The sequence below is a fragment of the Papio anubis genome, chromosome 11 (genome assembly GCF_008728515.1).
Source record: "Papio anubis isolate 15944 chromosome 11, Panubis1.0, whole genome shotgun sequence".
Lineage (NCBI taxonomy): Eukaryota > Metazoa > Chordata > Mammalia > Primates > Cercopithecidae > Papio > Papio anubis.
This window is the reverse complement of record NC_044986.1, coordinates 111,131,273-111,153,678: the sequence shown is the minus strand read 5'-3', so window position 1 is coordinate 111,153,678 and position 22,406 is coordinate 111,131,273. Positions and strand designations below refer to the sequence as shown.

Genomic DNA, 22,406 nt, shown 5'->3' with positions numbered 1-22,406 from the left:
CACTTTCTGGGAACTAACTTTTCCATTGGACTTACAAATTTAATCATTAGAGTAACAGCTAAATTAATATCTTATGTAAGAATCAGATTAATCATCTGTTGTAACTTTAATTAGAAGATTAAAAGAGGCTTGCTTCCCCAGACTTCTGTCTCCTGAAATTATAGATTGCTGTAATAATTAGGGGTTTTCATTTTCACTACTGTAGTAATACTTGATAGAGTGTTTTTAAATTTTCAAAGTGCTTTCACATCTATTATTTTATTTAATCCTCTCAACATCCTTGTAAAATTGTCAAGGCAAATACTATCATTCCCCATTTATAGATGAGAAAATCAAGGTACAAAGAAATTTTTACCTTAGGTTAGGGGGTAAACTGGACAAGACTGCAGATCAGGTCTCCTCACCCTCTGCCCCAGGTTCTTTTCTTTCAACTTTGTTTAGTGAGAATGTAAGTAAAAATGTCCTTGTGTTGATTTAGAATTTGGATATTATAGATTAAATTTATACAGGTATCTCTTACCTGTTTATCTTATTTTGTATCTCTTACCTGTGTTCAATTAAATTGAACTTGATATTAATCTTTTTCCTTAGGATATTTATGCACTAAGCCAAAAACTATAGTTGTTTGGAGATAATTCAATATTTGGTGACAATAAACATATCCCCATATCCTTTTACCTGTTGACAAAGTACTGAGCATATTAAATATAAGTTGGTGTCAAATATTTTCAAATCATAAAGTGTAGAAAAAAGAATTGTAGATGGGTCTTGAAGCCTGAATCACTGAGTAGCCAACAATATATTTGTTTGTTTTTTTAAATTAAACTTTTTATTTAGAGAGAATTGTAGTTTCCTATGCTGCTGTGTAAGAAATAATACAGAAATGTCAAGCACATGACTGGATTCACCACCTGTCCCCTTGGTTACATCTTGCAAAACTATAGTACAGTGTCACAACCAAGATGCTCACATTGATACAGTCCAGATACAGTATATTTCCATAGATCTCTCCCCTGGTAGCCAACAATATGTTACTGTTTGTTTTATGCTGCTGTTTGGGGGCAGATGGTTACGGTAATTATGTGGCTTTCTTCTGCCATATTGTACAAAAAAGCTTTGTATTAGCAGAGCAACTTAAACTCACTTTTCTGGCCCATAGTGACAGATGGGTGACACAGAGCCACAGTGTGCTATGATTAGTGAAGACTGAGCATCTTTCAGATTGCTATACCATGGTCATGCTTAGACTCCTTTAGAGTTAGCTGCCTCGTGGTCCAGGTGATTTTCCCTCCCAGCCCATCTGCTCACCAGACAAGGGTGATTTTTACAGATCCATTGTTGTACCAACTCTCAGCCACGAAAGCATTTGGCCCTTTTGTTACCAAGCCATTAGGTCCTTGGTGCAGTGTCTACCCTGGGTGAACTCCCGAAGTTGGGCTGTCTCAGTCTTAGCCTCATGCCTGTTTATGACCTACTAACAGGTAGCATCACTTAACTTGCTGCCAAAATTATCCTTACACCCTTCCTGTAACTCTCATTCCCCTGTGGCCTTCCAGCCAGAAATGCGGTCCTTGGACCTGGCTTCTCAGCAATTATCCCTGAGAGGGAAGATCCTGGAGATATCCTGAGAGCACACAGAGCTTCCCCACACCTTCAGACTTGCACCTTGCTGTCCAGAAGCTGCCCAGCCCTCCTTTCCAACCCACAATGGCCAGTGCCAATAGCAGTGCGGGCATCCGGTGGTCCAGACAGGAGACACGAACTCTTCTCTCCATACTAGGCGAGGCAGAGTATATTCAGCGCCTCCAGACTGTGCATCACAATGCAGATGTCTATCAGGCTGTGTCTAAGCGAATGCAGCAGGAGGGCTTCCGCCGCACCGAACGTCAGTGCCGTTCCAAGTTTAAAGTTCTGAAGGCATTATATTTAAAGGCCTATGTTGCCCATGCCACAAGTATGGGTGAGCCACCACACTGTCCATTTTATGATACGTTGGATCAGCTTCTCCGAAATCAGATAGTGACTGACCCAGACAACTTAATGGAGGATGCTGCTTGGGCCAAGCACTGTGATCAGAATTTAGTGGCCTCTGACGCCCCAGGGGAAGAGGGAACCGGCATTCTAAAATCAAAAAGGACTCAGGCAGCTGATCATCAGCCTATGTTGAAAACAGTTAAGGAATCAGATGAGGATTGTCAGCTAAGAATCAGTGACCGGATACAAGAAACCAGTGACCTCGAGGACTCCTGGGATGAATCCTCGGGTGCAGGTAACTCCTAAGCATGTGAAGGATTCGGGTCCCAGAGTCACATGGCTCTAAACAGCTGTGTCTGTTTGGATAGTGTCCTCTTCAGCATAGTTCCTGTTTCTGCCTCATTCTGCCCCATGCACCTTTTTAAAAACCTAATAGTAAGCTAAAGGGTTCCAGGTTTTCAAAAGCTATGCCCATAGCAACATAAGGTATTAGAACTCTTTAAACCTAGAAGAAGTGCTCTCTAGAACCAAACTAGTTCTGGCATTATTAATAATGGGTAGTTAGGAATGTGTAGGTCTAGAGTGGGTTGGATAGCTATATACAAAGGGGTTCAGGAAGGCAAGGGAGAAGTTTTAGAGGTGAAATTAAACAGGTCACAATGTCCAGATTAAGGAAATGGATTCTTCCCAGTCCCTGGTGGAAAGAGGCTTTCCAGGAACAACCATAGGTTTATAATTTGTCTCAGCTCTGCTGCTGGCTCCAAGCATTCCCTTAGCAGGAATGTTCTCTTTGCAACATTGTTGCTTTGTTTTTCAGGGTGCTCTCAAGGGACCCCCAGCTACAGCAGCTCCCACAGCCTTTTCAGAGGTGCAGTTGCTCCCTGTCAGAGCAGCCCCATGGCCAGACTGGGTGTGTCTGGGGAGCCCAGCCCCTGCACCAGCACCAGCCGCAGCACTCCTGGGGTAGCCTCCACACCGCAGACTCCAGTTTCCTCTTCGAGAGCTGGTTTTGTTTCTGGTGGGGATAGGCCCTTGACCAGTGAGCCCCCTCCAAGGTGGGCAAGGCGAAGAAGGCGGTCAGTGGCCAGGACTATTGCAGCCGAGTTGGCAGAAAACAGGCGATTGGCACGAGAACTCTCAAAGCGGGAGGAAGAAAAACTGGACAGGCTGATTGCTATTGGTGAGGAGGCCAGTGCTCAGCAAGACACTGCCAATGAGCTCCGCAGGGATGCTGTCATCGCAGTCAGACGTTTGGCAACAGCAGTGGAAGAGGCAACTGGTGCTTTTCAGCTAGGCCTTGAAAAATTGCTTCAGAGGTTGATTTCGAATACCAAAAGCTAGGAACCAATTACAAAAGGCTCTGTTTCCTAAACTGGTAGACGTCTATTTTCCAAACCTGCCTTCTGAATCCCTGGCTCCTTTTCTATGTCCTCAGAAAAAAACATGGATGAACCATGTATATCCAGATAGTACAAATATAATTGCTAATTCATTTCCCCAAGATTCTCCACCAAATGGAAGACCTTTCAGAAATGCCAGGGGTGGCCTAATAGAAAACAATGGAGCCATGTTCTAGAGAGCTGGTTCATCGTAGCTTTGTCACAGATGTGAAGCAGTTTACTTTACCTCTCTCCAGCGGTTTCCTCATCTGTAAAATGGGGATCAATAATAACTCCTGCCCTGCCTACCTCACAGGGTTGTTGTGAGGATCACATGGTTCATAGATGTGAAAGAGTTTAAAAGTTTAAAAGCACTGTACACATTTAAGTTATTAATGCATATGGCCTTGGCTGAGGTAAGGCACATTAGTTTACAAGATACAGGAGTAGGGATGTATACTGTGACTTCATTGCTTGAATCTTTCCTTTGCTGGTCTCACTTGACTGCTTCATGGAGTTTGAAATCTTAATTTTTAAAATCCTTGTGTGGCTCATTAGACTAGTATAAGCACGACCTGTATTTGTACCTTAATCTCTTACGTTTCCACTACTGTGTCTCTGACATATCTACTAGTAAGCACTCTTGTCAAACTGTCTTTCTAGCCTTCATTTTACTGGTTCTTAGTCTCTTATCAATATAAGGAAATAAGAAGTGCCAGGGAGCCACCATAGTGTGTTATGGTTTATATCGATAATCTTCAGTATAAAATATTGGCCATTTTATAAAATATTAAATGTATGTAAATTCTTTGCATTTCATATTATTTGGGTCCCTTGATATGCCTAAATTACATCTTGAAGTTTTGGTTGCCATTAGAACATTGTGGAAACAATTCAGATTATATCAGTTTCCAATCTGCTTTTTAGCTGATTTCATTCTTTTCTGTTGTTTTTTTGTCTAGTATGTTATACAGGGCAAGCCCTAGAAACTTTCCTTTTGAGGAGCTTTCCAAGATTCCTTTTTCTCAGATGTTGTAGACAGAAGTTTATGTAGTTAATGGCATCTGGTGGAAGAGAACAGCTTTGTTTCCCTTTTAACTTTGGGAACAGTAGAGGATGGTGTGGATAAAGATTGCCTGCAATAGATGACTCCTTTTAAGCACTAGCCCTGAACAGATGAGCCTCCTCCCAACCTCAGACATACACTTTGGGAGAGATGAAGGTGATAAGCCACACTTCCGATTTACTCTAGAAGGGAAGACATTAATCTCTGTCATTAAAGTAACTTAAAGCTTTTAGTGGTTTACTTAGTACTTTTAGGAATACAAATAGGAATCTTTGGGATTTAAAAAGTTTTCCCATAATCTAGAAGTTGGAAAAAAAGAAAAACAAAGAGTGGGCATGTTGGGGGAGGTTTTATTTTCTATTTTGCAGCCTCAAGTGCTTAGCTGAATGCTGGAAATGCACATGGGTGGAGAAATGGTCAGAGCAGCAGTGGGAACGTACCCAGAACCATGAGTAGACAGCAAGCAAGCCGCTCTGTCAAGCCAGGGGTGGAGGTGTGAGGCAGCTGGTGTGGTAGAATATGCTGGAATCTAGTTAGAATTCCTGGATTCGAATCCTGTCACAGTTTGTTTCATCAGACAAATCATTTGCCCTTTTCTATTATTACTATTTTTTATGTTTTTGAGACAGTCTCACTGTTTTGCCCAGGCTGGAGTGCAGTGGTGCAATCTTGGCTCACTGCAACCTCTGCCTTCCAGGTTCAAGCGATTCTCCTGCCTCAGCCTCCCAAGTAGCTGGGATTACAGGCGTGAGCCACCGTGCCCATCTAATTCATGCCTCAATTTCTTCATCTCCAAATTGAGGGATTTGTACTAGATTTTTTTTTCCTAGTACCTTTCAGCTCTAAAAAATAGCATAATAAAAGGCAAAAAGAAAATGAAATTTTAATTGTAATATTTTCTGTCACAGCAGCATATGTATATTTGAAATACTGGTAACAATTGTAAGGTAGCATTTCTCTGGTATTAATATTTATTAATATGCTCATGAACTTCTAAGCACCACACCAGACATACAGACTCTGCTTTAAAAGAGCATATACTTAAGGCATTGAAATGGATACAGCTATATTCATTGTCTCAATTGTCTTAGGCTATTATATGGAAAGATATATGTCAATTATAGGTAGGTAGGTAGATTTTCTGAAAAAACAGAAGTACTTGACGGAGAGTTAGGCCTGTATTCTATAAATCTATTAATGGTAGCAAAGTGCATAAGACAGGGATTTCTTTGAGATGAAAGGAGTGCTGAGGAAGAGAAGTGGAATTAATATTTGGATGTAGTATTGTGAAATTCAATGGGTAAAGTAACCCTAATGTGGGAATAAAAGTCAAGGGAAAGGTTTTGAGTAAGTACACAGGAAAATAGGCTAAAATTATTAAGGAGAGGAAAACTGCAATACAGGGAGACAGTGTGCAAGAAAGCAAGCCAGGAATCTGCCTATGTGGTAGACCCAACCATTACTACCTGAACCCCCTTAGAAAAGCCTTTCCAGCATTCCATAACTCAGGTTCCTCATTTATAGAGTGGGAAACTCATAATTGTCCTACCTACCTCACAGGGGTGTTGTGAGGATCAAAGGAACAGATGAATGTAAGAGCACTTTCAGATGTGTAAGGCACTGTCATGTAACAAGTGGGGGAAAGACTCGAGCACATTAGTGCTGGTGTGTGCCAAGCCTGTGGGCTGTTGACCATAAGGGATATTTAGGAAGGAGGAGGAAGAGAAGATGGCATTGCTAATAAAGGTTGTGAGACACAACCATAGGATTAACTGCCTCCTCAAGTCCATCGTGTAAATAAGGTGCTACGTATACCAACTTCCCACCACCTTTGTTTTTCTGTTCAGTAATCCTGGTGTGGACAAATAAAGTTTTCACTTGTATGTAGTTACGGATCAGTCCACTACTTTGTGATGATGTCTGTGGTTCTTTGTTGCCTCCATTCTTTGCTTTGCTTTCTCCTCTGCTAAGTGTCTTGCCTGTCTGCGGCCCTTGGAGCTATATGTACTTTCTGTCTTCAGAGGACAGTGGCCCTCTTTATATGGCAGTTGAGAAATAATTTTCCATTTCTAAGAGTTCTACAAATTCTGTAAAATATCTTTCCTGGCAAATTATCTTGTCTGGGTGGTAGACAGCCTACACATAACAGTATAAATTTTTCTGGTTGACTTAAATTCTAAAGAAAACAGAACTAGAAAGTGTCATGCTGAAATTCTAATATTGGTGCAGAACCCACCATGAGCACACTTTATCTTTTTTTCCTACTCCTACAGTGTTTGGCATATAGTTAATATTAAATACTGAGTTTAGGAAAAGGAAGAAGCAAAGAGTTTAATGGAAAGAATACTAAACTTTGTATTGAAGGTCTGGGTGCCAGCCAGTTATGCCATTAATTAGCTGTGTGACTTTGGGCAAGCTAGTTAGTTATCTCCTGTCCTATTGATATTTTAGGTGATAGAGAAGGAAGTATGAGGAACCTGAAAGTATTCCAGAGTCCGAAGCCAAATTAGTCCATTTTAAACCCCTTTTGTCTGCCTCTTAACAAGTTAAGGTCTCCAGATGCTCTGTAACCCTTCAGCAATTAGCCACTATGAATTTTCAATTTATCTTATTAAACAAATAGAAGTCACAGCTCCTTGGAAGAAGGGTTTAATGGAAGGATACTAGTCTATTTTATCTTAATTTCTAGATGACATTAAGCCAAGAATCAGATTTCTATCCCTGCTCAAGGGACAGAAGTACTGTGATCATTTACAAGATGAGTGGGAGGCAGCCTGGTAAAGTATGAATAATAGTAGTCTGATAGAGAAGACCTGGGCTCATGTACTGACTCTGCCCCTTGTTATCTTATAAGTTATTGCCCCTCTCTGAGGCTCTTTTTCTCTAAAATAATACCTGCCAAGCCCACCCAATTAGGTGTCGTGAGGATAAACTGAGATAATGTACATGAAAACATTTTGTAGTCTGCATAAGTTGCTTAAATCTGTTTATATATGCATATCTATAGTACTCTGCACCTTTCTATAAACAGCATTCATAGTTTGCTCAACCTTTTGGTTTCTGGAGTTGGTATGTGTTCAGAAACCAAGCAACAAAAAAGATGGTCTTAGCTACTTTGGTTTGCCCTTAGTTTGCAACCTTCTCATCTCAGTGGTTAGGTCTTCAGAATCACAGGTGTGAAACTATGATATAAAATCATGGATATTATAAAAAGTCACCTCAAAATATATAGCATCTATTAATAGCAAGGCCAGAATACGAAAGCTATTTATTTTCAAATGCAAAGATCAGTACTGTAGTAGAATTACTATAACCCTTATAAATACTCCATTTCTATCTTCTGTAATATTTGAAGACTTAGTGTTAAGCAGCTTAATAACTTTGTTAATATTTTAATATTTGTTCAGTGATATTGAGAAATATAGTCTTCTTTAAACTTTATATATCTACAATACTGATTTTAATACTTCGCTATCTTTATCTTTCTTTATGGACAGCTCCAATGATCCGCAAGCTCAGAAATACATCACGGAAAGTAAATGTTTAGTGAGTATGGTTCTATTATTGCTTCCCTGTTACACAGAGTAATTACCAAGGTTGATTTGAAACTTTGCATTTTTATTAAAATTTATTTAGCATAATTTTACTTTATTTTATAGGTCATTGAAAAAAATGGGAAATTACGATATGAAATAGATACTGGAGAAGAAACAAGATTTGTTAACCCAGAAGATGTTGTCAGACTGATATTTAGTAAAATGAAAGGTATTTAGCAAAAGATACCTAATAGTTACCTTTAATGATCTTTTGAAAGTTGACCTTAAAAAAGAAAAGTTAGAGGTATTTTTAGATCCTGGGAGAAACAGAGTGATAGAACAGATAAGTAAGGACATATAAACTGTAGACCTGGTTGGGGCACTAATTGACTATGTGCCCTTGATGACTTGCCTTCCCTGACTTTGATTTCCCTATAAGTCATATAAATGGATTAGGCCAAATAAGAGTTCAAAACCTATTTAGTGGCCAAGTAAGCTTGGTGAATAGTGGCACTTCAAGATTGACAGTATTCTGTGAACAATAATTTAGGCAGATTAAGTAGGTCTGCTTTTATTAGCAGTTCAGAGAAAGGCTCTGAGTCGAGTGGTATTCTGTCGAACAATTTGGGAAATTCTGGAATAGATTGTTTATAAGGCTCCCTTCAGCCCTGTAATGATGTTAAGAACTTGGGGGATGGAAGGCAGTCTTTAAATGTAGAGAACTAACATTATGACATTGTGTCTTCACACATATGCGTTAGGAGCTTATTCTCCATGGAGTCAGTCTAATTTAGAAGATGGTTGATACTAAAGCCTAAGAGCCAGGGTCTTTGGAAAGGTGATTCTGTGTCCAAAAGATATCACCAAAACCACCAGAAGTGCTGCATGATTTAAGAGCGCAGAGAAGAAAATTGACATGGGGGCAAGCAAGTGAATTGGGAAATATATTTAGTGAGATCTTTGTCATAAATTAATAAACCTCAGAAAGTATCACTTGTCATTTTTTTCTGTCATCAGAATTTTATATTTTTTAATATGCAGAAACGGCACATTCTGTATTGGGCTCAGATGCAAATGATGTAGTTATTACTGTCCCATTTGATTTCGGAGAAAAGCAGAAAAATGCTCTTGGGTAAGTATATGGGGTTTATCTTACTGGCTTAAAGGAAATACAAAATCACTATATAGTAAAAGCTAACATTATATTTGAAAGTACCTTAGGCAATAAAATTGTATTTGTAAAAAATTTAGTAAGGTAATGATCATTAATATGTATTTTTTTTTTTAATGAAATGCCAAGAGTCTGGGTGTGGTGGCTCACGCCTGTAATCCCAACATTTTGGGAGACTGAGCGGGGGCAGGCCACCCTCATGAGGTCAGGAGTTCGATACCCACCTAGCCAACATGGCAAAACCCTGTCTCTATTAAAATACGAAAATTACCTGGGCATGGTGGTGCCGCCTATAATCCCAGCTATTCGGGAGGCTGAAGCGTAAGAATCGCCTGAACCCAGGAAGTAGAGGTTGTATTGAGCCAAAGTCGCGCCACTCCACTCCAGATTGGGTGACAGCGAGACTTCGTCTCAAAAAACAAAAAAACAAATGCCAAGAGAACATAAAATTAAATATGGTGTACCCTCAGCTGTTTTGATCAGAAACATTTTAAATTACCTGGTTAAATTGACATTTATGAATCTCTTTGACTAGTTTTCTGTAATTAAGGTTTATGTGGGAATTACATGTGCAGTTTTAGAAAACGTTTGTGATTATTTCTTCACCTTAGATCTTAATCTAAACAAAAAAGTTATAGTTTTTACAGGTCATTATGCAAATGTATTGGTATGCTTTTATGCCTTTGCTATGCAGGATAGAGTTTCATACAAGGTTCTGGGCATTGAAGTTGCCTCTGAGGCAGAGAATTGCCTTATTTACTTTTAAAAACTGAACACTAGATTAAAGAAATTGGAAAATTTCAAGTGTTTTATAAATTTGTCTTTCTACAGTTTTTGCATAGGCATTTTTTCTTTCAATAAATATGTATTCATTACTGTTTAAGCCACACTGTATTGAAGGTTGAGTAAGTAGAGATAAATAGGACATGGTTTCTGATGTCACAGAATTAACAAGATAATTATGATAAAGTGTGGCAAGTACTTTGAATGGGGAAGTTCTGGATAGCATGAAGACAGGACATCTGTCCTAGACTCTGAGAGCCCCAAAAGACTCTCGTCTTTTGAACTTTTTTTTTTTTTACATGGACATTTTTGAGAGCTTTATTTCTCTTACTCAGTATATGTGCTTTTTGCTTGCTTTGTCAAGATATGGGCTCTGAAGATTACAATTTTAAACAAAGTGATCTCTTATAGTCATTCGTTTTCTATATTCTTGCTTCTAAAGATCATTATCCTTCATGTTCTACTTATGAAATCTTAGTAGCTTTTGTATAGAATCTTTAGCAGAGCATTTCTAAAAATGTAGAATTGAACATGTGATAAATTAAATTCATTGAAAGCAAATTGTTCACAGAGAAGCAGCTAGAGCTGCTGGATTTAATGTTTTGCGATTAATCCACGAACCATCTGCAGCTCTTCTTGCTTATGGAATTGGACAAGACTCCCCTAATGGAAAAAGGTAAAGGTCATATTTGAAGTTTTAAGTTTTTTGAGTGCAGAAAACATTTTAGATTATAGCGATTATATCAGTAAAGATTATTATGTAATGCAGTGGTTCTCAACTTTTCTGGATGGAAAAACAGACTCTTTCCTAGAGTTTTTCAAGTAGTTGAGAAAGATGTCCTAGGAAAGCACAGGAAAAACATAATGGGAGAGAAGATTGAGCTTTTATGCCCTTGTCGTATTGCCCTCATTTTGTCCCTTTTTTGAGGGAAGATTTGAAAATTCTAGGCCTGGCCAGTTTCTAACTTAAGCTACCACACTGCTGATTTTTCTGCCAATTCCAGTTATTAGACATGTTTGCAAATAATAGATACTGTCATATACATTTGACAGGGCAGGAGATGGGAAATTTAACATGAGGTTTTGAGACTTCTTTTAATGGTGAAATACTAGAACATACTTATCCCTAATATAGCTGTCAATATGTCTTAATAGAATAGATAGTCGTTCAACTTTAGAGAAGTTAATTCAGATGCCGTGTTAATTTTACGTAATTGTTTCACCTCATTATTCGTATCTCCCAGTTAAGTAAATAAATATGTGTACACCATGAGGAAATTATTTTTAGATAAATGTGAGAATATCAAATTATGAGTTTTAATACATGGGGAATCGGGAATTAGCTCCTAATTTTGCATATGTAATATATCTACAGAACATGCAATTGCAGTAGTAACTTGCATAATATTAACACATAGAATTTCTATGTTCAGTTCTCTTAAAATACACTATAATCACAAATCTCTTGATTTACTTTGAAAAGTTCGTGTTTTGAACTCCTTACTCAGAAGAATAGAGTTGTATCTACGTGACTAAGTAAAAAAGAACTTTGATTTGGATGCAGAACGTCTCGAATCTAGGCTTGATTTGTCAATAAGTGACTGTAGACAACTTAGTTATTCATCTGAGATTTTCCGTTTCCTCATTTGTAATTTAAAGGGATTAAACTAAGTGACTTCTGATATCCAACTTAGTTTTAAATGTTATTCCCTGATAACTTTATCTTCTCTTGAAGCAATATTTTGGTGTTTAAGCTTGGAGGAACATCCTTATCTCTCAGCGTCATGGAAGTTAACAGTGGAATATATCGGGTTCTTTCAACAAACACTGATGATAACATCGGTGGTGCACATTTCACAGAAACCTTAGCACAGTATCTAGCTTCTGAGTTCCAGAGGTGAGTATTAATGGCCTGAATAATACCTTCTGATTGAGGTTTTCCTTCAGATATTTTATTTTTTTTCCTAATTTATTTTAAGTTATCCTGCTGCAAAGCAGGATGTAGTTTTTTTCATTGCTTGGAAACTGGATATTTTCATATCTAGAGTTATAATGTCCTGTCCAGGCAATTCAGAGGCCAGGCTGCGTAGTGCAGTGTGCTTGGATTTTTCACTTAGTGTAAAGAGACCATCAGATACTGAACTGCATGAACTTGGATTTTAATTCTTCATGTGGTGCTCTTCTGTCTGGATAAAGGAGTGTATAGGCACTGAGGCTTCATTGCCTTCTGAACAGTTTTTAAAAGTTTGGCTCTGGTGAAGATTGCATTACATTATCTTCATATTCCAGTAAGTTATTGTCTTACAGAGTATTTATCTTAATTACTTATCTGCTGCTAGGAATATTTCAGTCTTGTTACTGAGTATAATTACTCCAAAATTCTAACCCTTTTGGATGTTACAAAAGTCAAATATGTAAAGGTTATACTTTGGGTATTGCTGCTCTAAAAAAAAAAAAAAAGTAATTGAAATGGTATTTTAGCCAGTTTGACCTAATTGGTTGAAGAAGTCTTGAAAAAGTCATAATGTCTCACTTGTTTGATAAAGATCTATATTGCTTTTTGTTATAAAATAGATGTTGTTTAAAGAAAGTCATTCATCACTATTTAGTAAGTAGTTTTAAAAATGAACTCATATTGGAGATGGTGGAATGTAATTTTACATATTTTGTTGTATGTGTCAAATTTATGTGAAGAAAGACTTGTAGGGTTTTTTTTTCTTTTTAATGCTTGACAAATAATTTTATGCCATTAAACAGTGATTGTGCTGTGATTATAAAGGGTAAAATAGGAGACTTTGACGCAGTTACATAAATCTCCTTTAACCTCTGTGCCTCACCTGGAAAAGGGTGGTATCTACTCTACTTTCTTCAGAGTACAGCCTATTATTACAATTACATAATGCAGCAGTTCATGGTTATGTAATATAGCAATTCAGAGTATTAAGGAAATTGGTACTTCATTTTTCTTGAGGTGACCCCTTTAATTGCACAGAGTGTTTTAGGAAAGTTTAGAGGGATTCGAAGAGAAATACTGAAATCTGGAATAAAATATTGTTTCACTAATTTATTATTTAATTAATTTATTTATTTAGAGACAGAGTTTTGCTCTTGTCACCCAGGTTGGAGTGCAGTGGTGCAATCTTGGCTCACTACAATCTCCACCTCCCAGGTTCAAGCGATTCTTCTGCCTCAGCCTCCCAAGTAGCTGGGATTACAGGCATGCACACCCAGCTAATTTTGTATTTTTAGTAGAGATGAGGTTTCGCCATGTTGACCCTGGTTGATCTTGAACTCCTGACCTCGGGTGATCTACCGCCTCAGCCTCCCAAAGTTGGGATTACAGGCGTGAGCCACCGCACCTGGCCTGATTCACTAATTTATTATTGTTTAATAAGGATTATCCAAATTTTAGTTACAATATTGTAAATGGCCCAGTAATTTTAAACCTCAAAGGCTATGTTTTTAATTTAGATCCTTCAAACACGATGTGAAAGGAAATGCGCGAGCCATGATGAAATTGATGAACAGTGCTGAAGTAGCGAAACATTCTTTGTCAACCTTGGGAAGTGCCAACTGTTTTCTTGACTCATTATATGAAGGTCAAGATTTTGATTGCAATGTGTCCAGGTAAAACTGAAGTTCAAAAAACTTTTTAAAAAAATTCCAAGAACATGTTTGTTTAGGTATAATTTTCTTACTTTGGGTTTTTGTTTGTTTGAAATTTGTCAACCATCCATAATGTCTTTACTTTTGGGGTCCAGTTTTTGTCAGACTAAGTAGCTGTTACCCGAGTAATTACATCAGTTGTGATTGCTTGCCCTGTTATTTTATGGCTACAATTAGGAGTGTGTGAAGGCATCCTAGAACCTTCAACCTAGATCCTACAAGTGATAAAGTACAAAGGGAGGAAGTGCTGTAGTCTTTGTGTTGCATATTTGCTAATAATAATGATACAGCCTATTCAGACCCCTCAACAACATAATAGGTGACTTGGAAGCATAGTGAAAATTTCCACGTCTGTAGGATCTTATTTTTTTTTTAGGATTCTAGTGACTGTATTTGGTTAAATTCTCTTTTCATCTGTTTAGTTTAGCTTCTTCATTTTCCCCAGGCCTTCATGAAGACTCTAGATCTGCACTGCCCAATAAGAGAGCCACTAGCCACCTGTGGCTGCTTAAATTTAACTTAATTAGGATAACATTAAAAATGCAGTTCCTCAGTAGCACTCGCTGCAGTTCAAATGTTCAGTAGTCATGTGGCTAGTGATTGGCAGAAAGGTCTGTTGGACAGCTATGCTCCAGATCTTTGAAGAAAGAGTTCAGGCTACAACTCAAAAGATAGAAAAGGCATTGCATTGAATTAGAATCTCTTTTTGGATAGAGTATGTGTATTTTCCTAGTTCCAGAATTCCTTAGGATTAAGTTTGTCCATGTCCTCGGTATATATTTGCTGTGTTAATCAGTAATTAGGAAGGAAATGAAATTTATAATTTTTCATTAGGGAAATTTTTCCTTTGTCACAAAGATTTCAACCATAAAAGTATGCTTTACTATCTATAAGGATTATAGATATTAATAGAGAGATAACATTAATTTTTAAGCCATTCATCTGCATTTAAGAAGTTCTGTATGAAGATTAGGGAGTACATTTTTCATGACTACAAATTTTTCTTAAAACTTTGTTACCTGCCAGCATTCAAGTTTCTCAGGGAGTACAGAGGGACTAAACTTATGTACAACATGGTCTCAAACTGTCAAGGAAAATCATTAGAAATAATTTTTAAAGTTTTAACATATAAAAATGACAAACTTTCAAATGATGGTTTGATTAGGTTCAATAGGTTTATTTTTGGGAATGCTATATGCTGGGTATGTGTTTTTAGATTTTTTATTTTTTGGAAGCTTATAAGTAGACCATAAACAAGATGGGCTTTCACTTGAATTTGATTTTATCTTCATACCTATGTAGGTGAATGACCTAGACCCTCCTTTCTCCATGATATTGCACCACTCTTACCTAATACCTTATTCTGATGGTAAACCTGTCATTCAGAGAACTATCATACTAAGTTTTGGCATTACTCTTCACAAGAAAAGGAAAAGTGATATTTGTTTGATTGTACTGAGCCCTGTTTTGTCTTTCTCTTGTTTCTGTGTCTGTGTGTTTCTCTGTGTGTGTGTGCATGTGTGTACAGAGCAAGATTTGAACTTCTTTGTTCTCCACTTTTTAATAAGTGTATAGAAGCAATCAGAGGACTCTTAGATCAAAGTGGATTTACAGCAGATGATATCAACAAGGTAATGCTTTTACATTTTTCTTAGTTATTTTAGGTATAGTTTAAGACTTGGAATTTAGGAAATAGCTCTTGGTACTGAAAGAATATGTTTATGCATTTAAGTATTAGATTGTGTTAATGAATAAGGAAAAATTGATGAAATTTTGATTAATGGCTCTGGTGAACTCATTTTTGTATATTCAGTTTCCTAGCAAAACAGAATAATTCCTTTCTGGTGTATTTTTTATATGTAAGCATAGATAGAGAGATATTTGAATACTTACTATGTGCCAGGCACTGTTTCCAAGAGTTCTACACATATTAACTTGTTGAATACTCACAATAACTCTGAGGTAGGCATTATCATTTATCCCCAAGGTAAGCACTATTATTTATCCTAGTTTTGTAAGTGAAGGCACCAAGGTACAGAGATTAAGTGGCTTCCTGAAGATCACATGGTAAGTAGTAGAGCCAAGATGTAACCCAGTATCGTTCCTGTGTCTACTCATAACTAGTATACCAGGCTGCTTCCCGCTCCTTGCTTAGGAACATATTTTTAGACTTTCTAAAAAATTCAAATGTTTAGTATTTTCTTTTTCCCAAAATTATTTCTCTTCATTGAACATACTCTGTTTATCCATTTAAAACGAGCCAGGTGCAGTGGCTCAAGCCTGTAATGCCAACACTTTGGGAGGCCAAGGAGGGAGAATTGCTTAAGCCCAAGAGTTCAAGACTAGCCTTGGCTGTTTCATAGTGAGACCCTGTCTCTACAAAAAAAAAAAAAATTAGCTGGGCATGGTGGTGGGCGTCTGTGGTCTCAGCTTCTTGGGAGGCTGAGGTGAGAAGATCACTTGGGCTCAGGGGGTCAAGGCTGCAGTGAGCCGTGATTCCTACCACTGCACCCCAGCCTTGGGACAGAGCAAGACCCCATCTCAAAAATAAAATAAAAATAAAATGTATATGATTTTTAAATTTTTCATTATTAAAGAAGTATTCATGTAAGAAAATTCAGAAAATACCAAAAGGCAGCTGTATTTCTAACTCGTGTAACTTCTATGCATAGGTGTGTTTGCTAGCTATAGTTTTGTGAATTTTTTAAATAACAGTTCTAATTCTGTATGTACAGTTTTGAATTTTGCCTAATTTATATAATATAACCAATCCTCCCCCCCCCATATTACTATAGTCTTTATAAACACAATTTGGAATAGATTGCTAATGTCCGAAAAAAGGAAACGCACTGTAAATTTTTCACTGTGGTCCTGTTGTAGACACCTGGGTTTGGGTTTTTTCCTCCCCTGTAAGAGAATGATGCCTGTCTTTATACAGAGGCATTTATCATATTTAGGATTATTCCTTAGAGTAGATTCCCAAAGTAAAATACTAGGTCAAGAATAAAAATAGCTTAAGACTATTTTTACCTCAAGTTACTTTCCAAAAGAATTGAATTAACTAATATTCCCATCAGCAATATATAACAGTATACATTTTACTATAGCCTTGTCGACACTGAGTTATAGCATTTAAAGATAAATTTCCAATTGACTGTTGAAAAAAGATCTTTTCACTTTATATTTCATTGGCTACTAGAGTATTTTCTTTTTACTTTTTCTTTTTTTTTTTTTTGAAACGGAGTCTCACTCTGTCGCCCAGGCTGGAGTGCAGTGGTGTGGTATCTGCTTACTGCAAGCTCCACCTCCTGGGTTCATGCCATTCTCCTGCCTCAGCCTCCCGAGTAGCTGGGATTGCAGGCGCCAGCCACCATGCCCGGCTAATTTTTTGTATTTTTAGTAGAGACGGGGTTTCACCGTGTTAGCCAGGATGGTCTCGATCTCCTCACCTCGTGATCCACCCGCCTTGGCCTCCCAAAGTGCTGGGATTACAGGTGTGAGCCACCGCGCCCGGTCAGAGGATTTTTCTTAAATGTTTATTTAATTTTGTGTCTCCTTGGTGTAAATTTTTGTCTCATATTATTTGCCTATTTGATCATTTAAATCTTTTTTTTTAAACTTGTGCAAATACTTTACATAATTGGAATATTAGCTATCATGTACAGCAATCTTTCTTTGAGGCATTTACTTTGCTGTTTAGTTTTGGTCCTGCTAGGGAGGAGTGTGTTTGACTTACTCTTGATCTTTGACTCTGTTTCCTGCAGCTGCTTTGCTTGGATGTATGGCAAATATGAAATATACTTTTCTTTTAACTTGTCTATAGTTTGACAGTTTTATGTTTTTAGTTTTTTTGATGTCTGCTATGTTGTGACAAATATTTTTTGTAGTGTAGTTCAATAAGTATATATATGTGTGTGTGTGTGTGTATGTGTGTATATATATATATATTTTAACACAATGTGGCAGGCATTTTGCTAGGTGTTTGAAGGCTGGGAGGCAAGTCATATGATGTTAGTAAAACAGTGGTGGAAGGTGCAGGGCTTGGAGACAGACTCACCTAAACATGAAGCCTCATGGTTCTAATAGTTCTAGACTGGGCAAAATTCTTCATTTCCTGAGCCTTACTTTCTCTTCTTATGAGAGTGATAATATTTACCTTACAAGTAAGTATTGTAAGTATTAACGTACTCTATAGGGTTGCTACAAGGGTTAAATGAAATGTCTGTGGCACAGCCTGTTGCATATCATGACAAATAAGCATCAGTTCCCTTTCTTACTCAATTGGTCACGAAGCCCCATCATTTCATTATCACCTCATAGTCCAATTCTCAGTCGCTTGAGTTGAGGCGGAATAGTTTTAGGTTTGAAAATGTTGTTAGAGATTCCCTCTCCAGATGTTTCTAAGACACAGGCTTTTGAGAACTTAATAATATGAAATTGTCTTGTTAGTGTGTTGACCTTGGTACAGTAAGAAAACAACCCTCAACGCTCAGCGGTTTTCTGCAACACTTAGGTTACAGGTGGGCAGCTGCAGGGGGCTGCAGGTCTACTGCTGGGGCTCTTTTCCACTTCCTATTCTAGGACCCAGACCACAGGAGCAGCTGCCTGGGCCTCAGATTAGATAGGTGCATGTCAGTGCGTACACATTCAGTGTCACAGTGGGTATGACAGTGGGGCAGAGAGATATACCCCACCTACCAAGTTGTGGGAGTGAGTCGGATGGGTAATCCTCTTACGGGGAATGGGGAGTGAATGATAGGGATTTACATGTATTAAAACATTTAATCCTCACACAAGCTCCAGGAGGTAGGCGCTTTTATCTCCATTTTCAGATGAGGAAACTAAGAGGTTTGCAGAGAGGTGAAGTAATATGCCCCGCAGTCATGAGGCTGGCACTTACATGGTGAGGCAAGGACCGGAACTCAGGCTGCCTGTCTCCATCACCCGTGCTCTTCATGCTTGTGACCATTGCCTTCTCATTTTAGTACCTGGGGGTCTAGTATGAGGAGAGTTTGGCTTTTTTTGGAAGAAATTCTCTTATCTTTTGCTTGAGGGGGACAGGTTTCTGGTCTGAGAGCAGAGAGCTTCAGGGTTCCTACTCTTGAATGTGCAGACTTTTCCCTTCTTCCCTCTTGTTTTCAGCACCATGCCCCACCCCGGTTTGTGCTGTATCTTTGTATCTAAGTTCTATCACTGTGTGTTGACGACCTCCCTCCCTGATGTGGGAGAAGGTGCAGGTGGCCACCTATTTAGGTGAGGGGAGCAGCTGGCGGTGGAGGCGGGTGCAGCCACTCCACATGTGTGTTTTCCAGCCCTTGTGTTTTCACTTCTGTGCTTCACCCTCGCTTTCTGTGGTGTTTGGTACCTGGAATCCTATGCGTCATACTACCCTGCCTCTTTTCAGTTATCTCAAACTTCATCTGAGTTACCTCTTGCTAGCTTCCAAAATTTGTTGAAATCTCAAACTCAAGATTTCTCTTCCATTTATTTTGCCTTTCTGTCTTTATACCTTCTTAAATCCCTTTGTTGTCAGCGTAGTGGGCTTTTGTGAAAGGGAGCTTAGATAAATGAATGTGGTTAATCCCTGTGTTTTAACCAAGCTCCTGGGTTCTATAGCTGCAATTTTAATAGCTTCATAGTATTTCATTGCATTGATGTACCATCCTTCGTAACACCCATTCTGTATGTTGGATGTGTATGTTATACAACAGTCTTTGTAACTCAGTGGATGTCCTCAATTTCTTTAGGATAAAATTCAGGAGTAAATCCTAGATTTTAAGACTTTTAGTATTTGTTATCAAATTGCTCACCAAAAAGCAATTTACTTTCTGAGTAGATGTAAACCTTAATTGTTAACATTGTAATTTTAAAGTTCTCTTTGTTTACAGTTCTTTTCTCAGAGAGCTTCAGAATTATTTTTTTCAACTTACATAAAGTCTCATTGTTATTTTGACATAGTTGCATTGTTTATAAAATAACTTGGGATGATGTAATAACTTAGAGTATTTAGTTTCCTAGTCACAAAGTTGGTGTCTATTTAAATCTTCTTTAATACTTCCTTGTTTTCTTAATATTTACTATTAAATTATTGCTGAGTGTTATGGGATTGTTGCTCTTGTGAATGACATTTTTTAATACTTTAGTTTTCTAATTTGTTTTTGCTGATAAACAAGGTACCTGGTGATTTTGCTTATTTATCTTACATTTTGTCACTTTGTAAACTCTTTTAATTATTGATTTTTTAATGGATTCTTCTGAATTTCCTAGGCATACATTCAAACTTATTTTACTGATTAACCCACAAATAATTATTGAGCACACCTATTCTATGCTAGGCAGATTCTAGACACCTGGGATACAGTAGTAACTATGGCAAAGTCTTTGCCTTCATAGAATGAACAATATAGTGAGGACATACAGGTAATATGAATCAGATAAAGTAATGCCCAATTGTGATAAATATTATGAAGAAAATTAAGCAGGATAAGGGCCTAGCTAGTGACAGAGGGTGATTTTTCAGGTCAGAGCCCCCTCTGAGGAGGTGGCTTTTGATCAGAGTCCTGAATGAAGTGAAGTCATAGAACAAGCCATGTGAATATCTACCAGTGTCCCAGGCAGAGGAACAGCAGGTATAAGTGTGAGTGATGCCTGAGGAGCAGCAGGGAGGGTAACACGGGCCAGATTGAGTGAGCCAGGGAGACGGTGGACAGAGGTGAACTTGGCAAGGAAGCTAGGGCCCATATTCCCAGCAGAAGCATTGAGGCCTCAGTGTGAAGAGTTCACTGTAGATCGATGTAGGGGTCTGGATTTGGGGAGAGGGGTCTGGGCTAGAGACACATTTGTTCACACATGTGCTCTTTAAAGCTGTGAAACTGGATAAGTGTACCCACGGGGGAAGCACAGCCACAATAGAGAAGAGATCCCAGGACGGGATCTTGGGACAATTGCAAGCCAGAAGGGCATCTGGCATAGGGGATTCCGGACCAGCCAGTGAGAAGGAAGAGAACCAGGAAGACAGGCAAAAACATGTCCTTAAGGAAGGGAGAGAGCAACTGCCCTGTGATGCTGGAGGTCTAGCAGGTTGAGGCTTAACCTTCTTGAGGATTGACCCTTGGACTTGGCAATGTTGAATGGCTGGTCGGAGCAATTGTAGGGGAGCTGTGGAGAGAAATGCCTTACTGGAGCGGGTTTAATATTGAATGAATGGTGAGGTGTTGGAAACAAGTGTAGACAACTCTCAAGTTGTGTTACAAGAGCAACAGGAAAATGGGGTGGCTGGCGGTGCTGGGAGAAGATATATCGGTAAGTGGGAAGACATTTCTCTAATACGTGTCCCTTTTGTTTGAGATTCTGTCCAAAAAAAAAAGTTAAGTTCTGATTATAGCAATCAAATATAAAACAAACAGAAGCCCAGGCTGGAATGCTGTGGCTCAGTGTCACATCACTGCAACCCCCATCTCCCAGGCTCAAGCCACCCTCCCGCCTCAGCCTCCTGAGTAGCCGGGACTACAGATGTGTGCCTATTTGATATATTTTTTTAGAGATAGGATCTCTGTATGTTGTCCAGGTTGGTCTCGAACTCCTGGGCTCAAGCAGTCCACCCATCTCAGCCTCCCGGAGTGCTAGGATTACAGGCATGAGCCACTCTGCCTGGCCAGAACGTAAATATTTTTGTGAATGCTGGACTTCCTTCTTTTGTTGATTTTACTAGGGGAATACTATTAGACTGTTACCAACAAACATTGATTACTGGTAATTGGTTTGAAATAGATTTTATCGGCTGGGGTCCGTGGATCACGCCTGTAACCCCAGCGCATTGGGAGGCCAAGGCGGGTGGATCACGAGGTCAAGAGATCGAGACCATCCTGGCCAACATGGTGAAACCCCATCTCTACTAAAAATACACAAATTAGCTGGGCGTGGTGGTGCATGCCTGTAGTCTCAACTACTTGGGAGGCTGAGCCAGGAGAATCGCTTTAACCTGGGAGGCGGAAGTTGCAGTGAGCAGAGGTTGCACCACTGCACTCCAGCCTGGCGACAGAGAAAAGAAAAAGAACTAGATTTTTTTTTTTTCTTTTTTGAGACAGAGTCTTGCTCTGTCACCCAGGTTCGAGTGCAGGGGGGCGATCTCGGCTCACTGCAAGCTCCACTTCCTGGGTTCATGGCATTCTTCTGCCTCAGCCTCTGCAGCAGCTGGGACTACAGGCACCCACCACCACGCCCAGCCAACTTTTTTGTATTTTTAGTAGAGACGGGGTTTCACCGTGTTAGCCAGGGTGGTTTCGATCTCCTGACCTCGTGATCCGCCTGCCTTGGCCTCCCAAAGTGCTGGGATTACAGGCATGAGCCACCGGATGTGGCCCCAATAAATATATTTTATCATATTGAGAAAGCTCTCTTTTTTTTTTTGAGACGGAGTCTTGCTCTGTCGCCCAGGCTGGAGTGCAGTGGCGCCATCTTGGCTCACTGCAAGCTCCACCTCCCGGGTTCACACCATTCTCCTGCCTCAGCCTCCCGAGTAGCTGGGACTACAGACGCCCATCACCACTCCTGGCTAATTTTTTTGTATTTTTAGTAGAGACGAGGTTTCACTGTGTTAGCCAGGATGGTCTCGATCTCCTGACCTCGTGATCCTCCTGCCTCGGCCTCCCAAAGTACTGGGATTACAGGCGTGAGCCACCGTGCCCGGCCTTCTTTCCTTTCTTTCTTTCTTTCTTGAGAGGTTCTCACTCTGTCATCTGTCATCCAGGCTGGAATGTAGTGGCACAATCACGGCTCACTGCAGCCTCGAACTCCCAGGCTCAGGTGATCCTCCCACCTCAGCCTCCCAA

General features: G+C 39.1%; 1 protein-coding gene across 3 annotated transcripts in view; it reads left to right on the top strand.

The window, feature by feature from the left end:
- Positions 1–22,406, top strand: part of HSPA14 (heat shock protein family A (Hsp70) member 14) — a 32,036-nt gene that overhangs the window by 2,442 nt on the left and 7,188 nt on the right. The window contains exons 4-10 of one of the 3 annotated variants that reach the window (XM_003903403.5): positions 7,917–7,965; positions 8,079–8,184; positions 8,997–9,087; positions 10,481–10,585; positions 11,645–11,806; positions 13,381–13,536; positions 15,104–15,206. In XM_003903403.5, coding sequence (XP_003903452.2) covers positions 7,917–7,965; positions 8,079–8,184; positions 8,997–9,087; positions 10,481–10,585; positions 11,645–11,806; positions 13,381–13,536; positions 15,104–15,206 — 772 coding nt within the window. Of the gene's footprint in view, positions 1–2,791; positions 4,548–7,916; positions 7,966–8,078; positions 8,185–8,996; positions 9,088–10,480; positions 10,586–11,644; positions 11,807–13,380; positions 13,537–15,103; positions 15,207–22,406 lie in introns of those variants that run through there. The other 2 variants (XM_009214021.4, XM_009214022.4) reach the window with 2 other exon arrangements.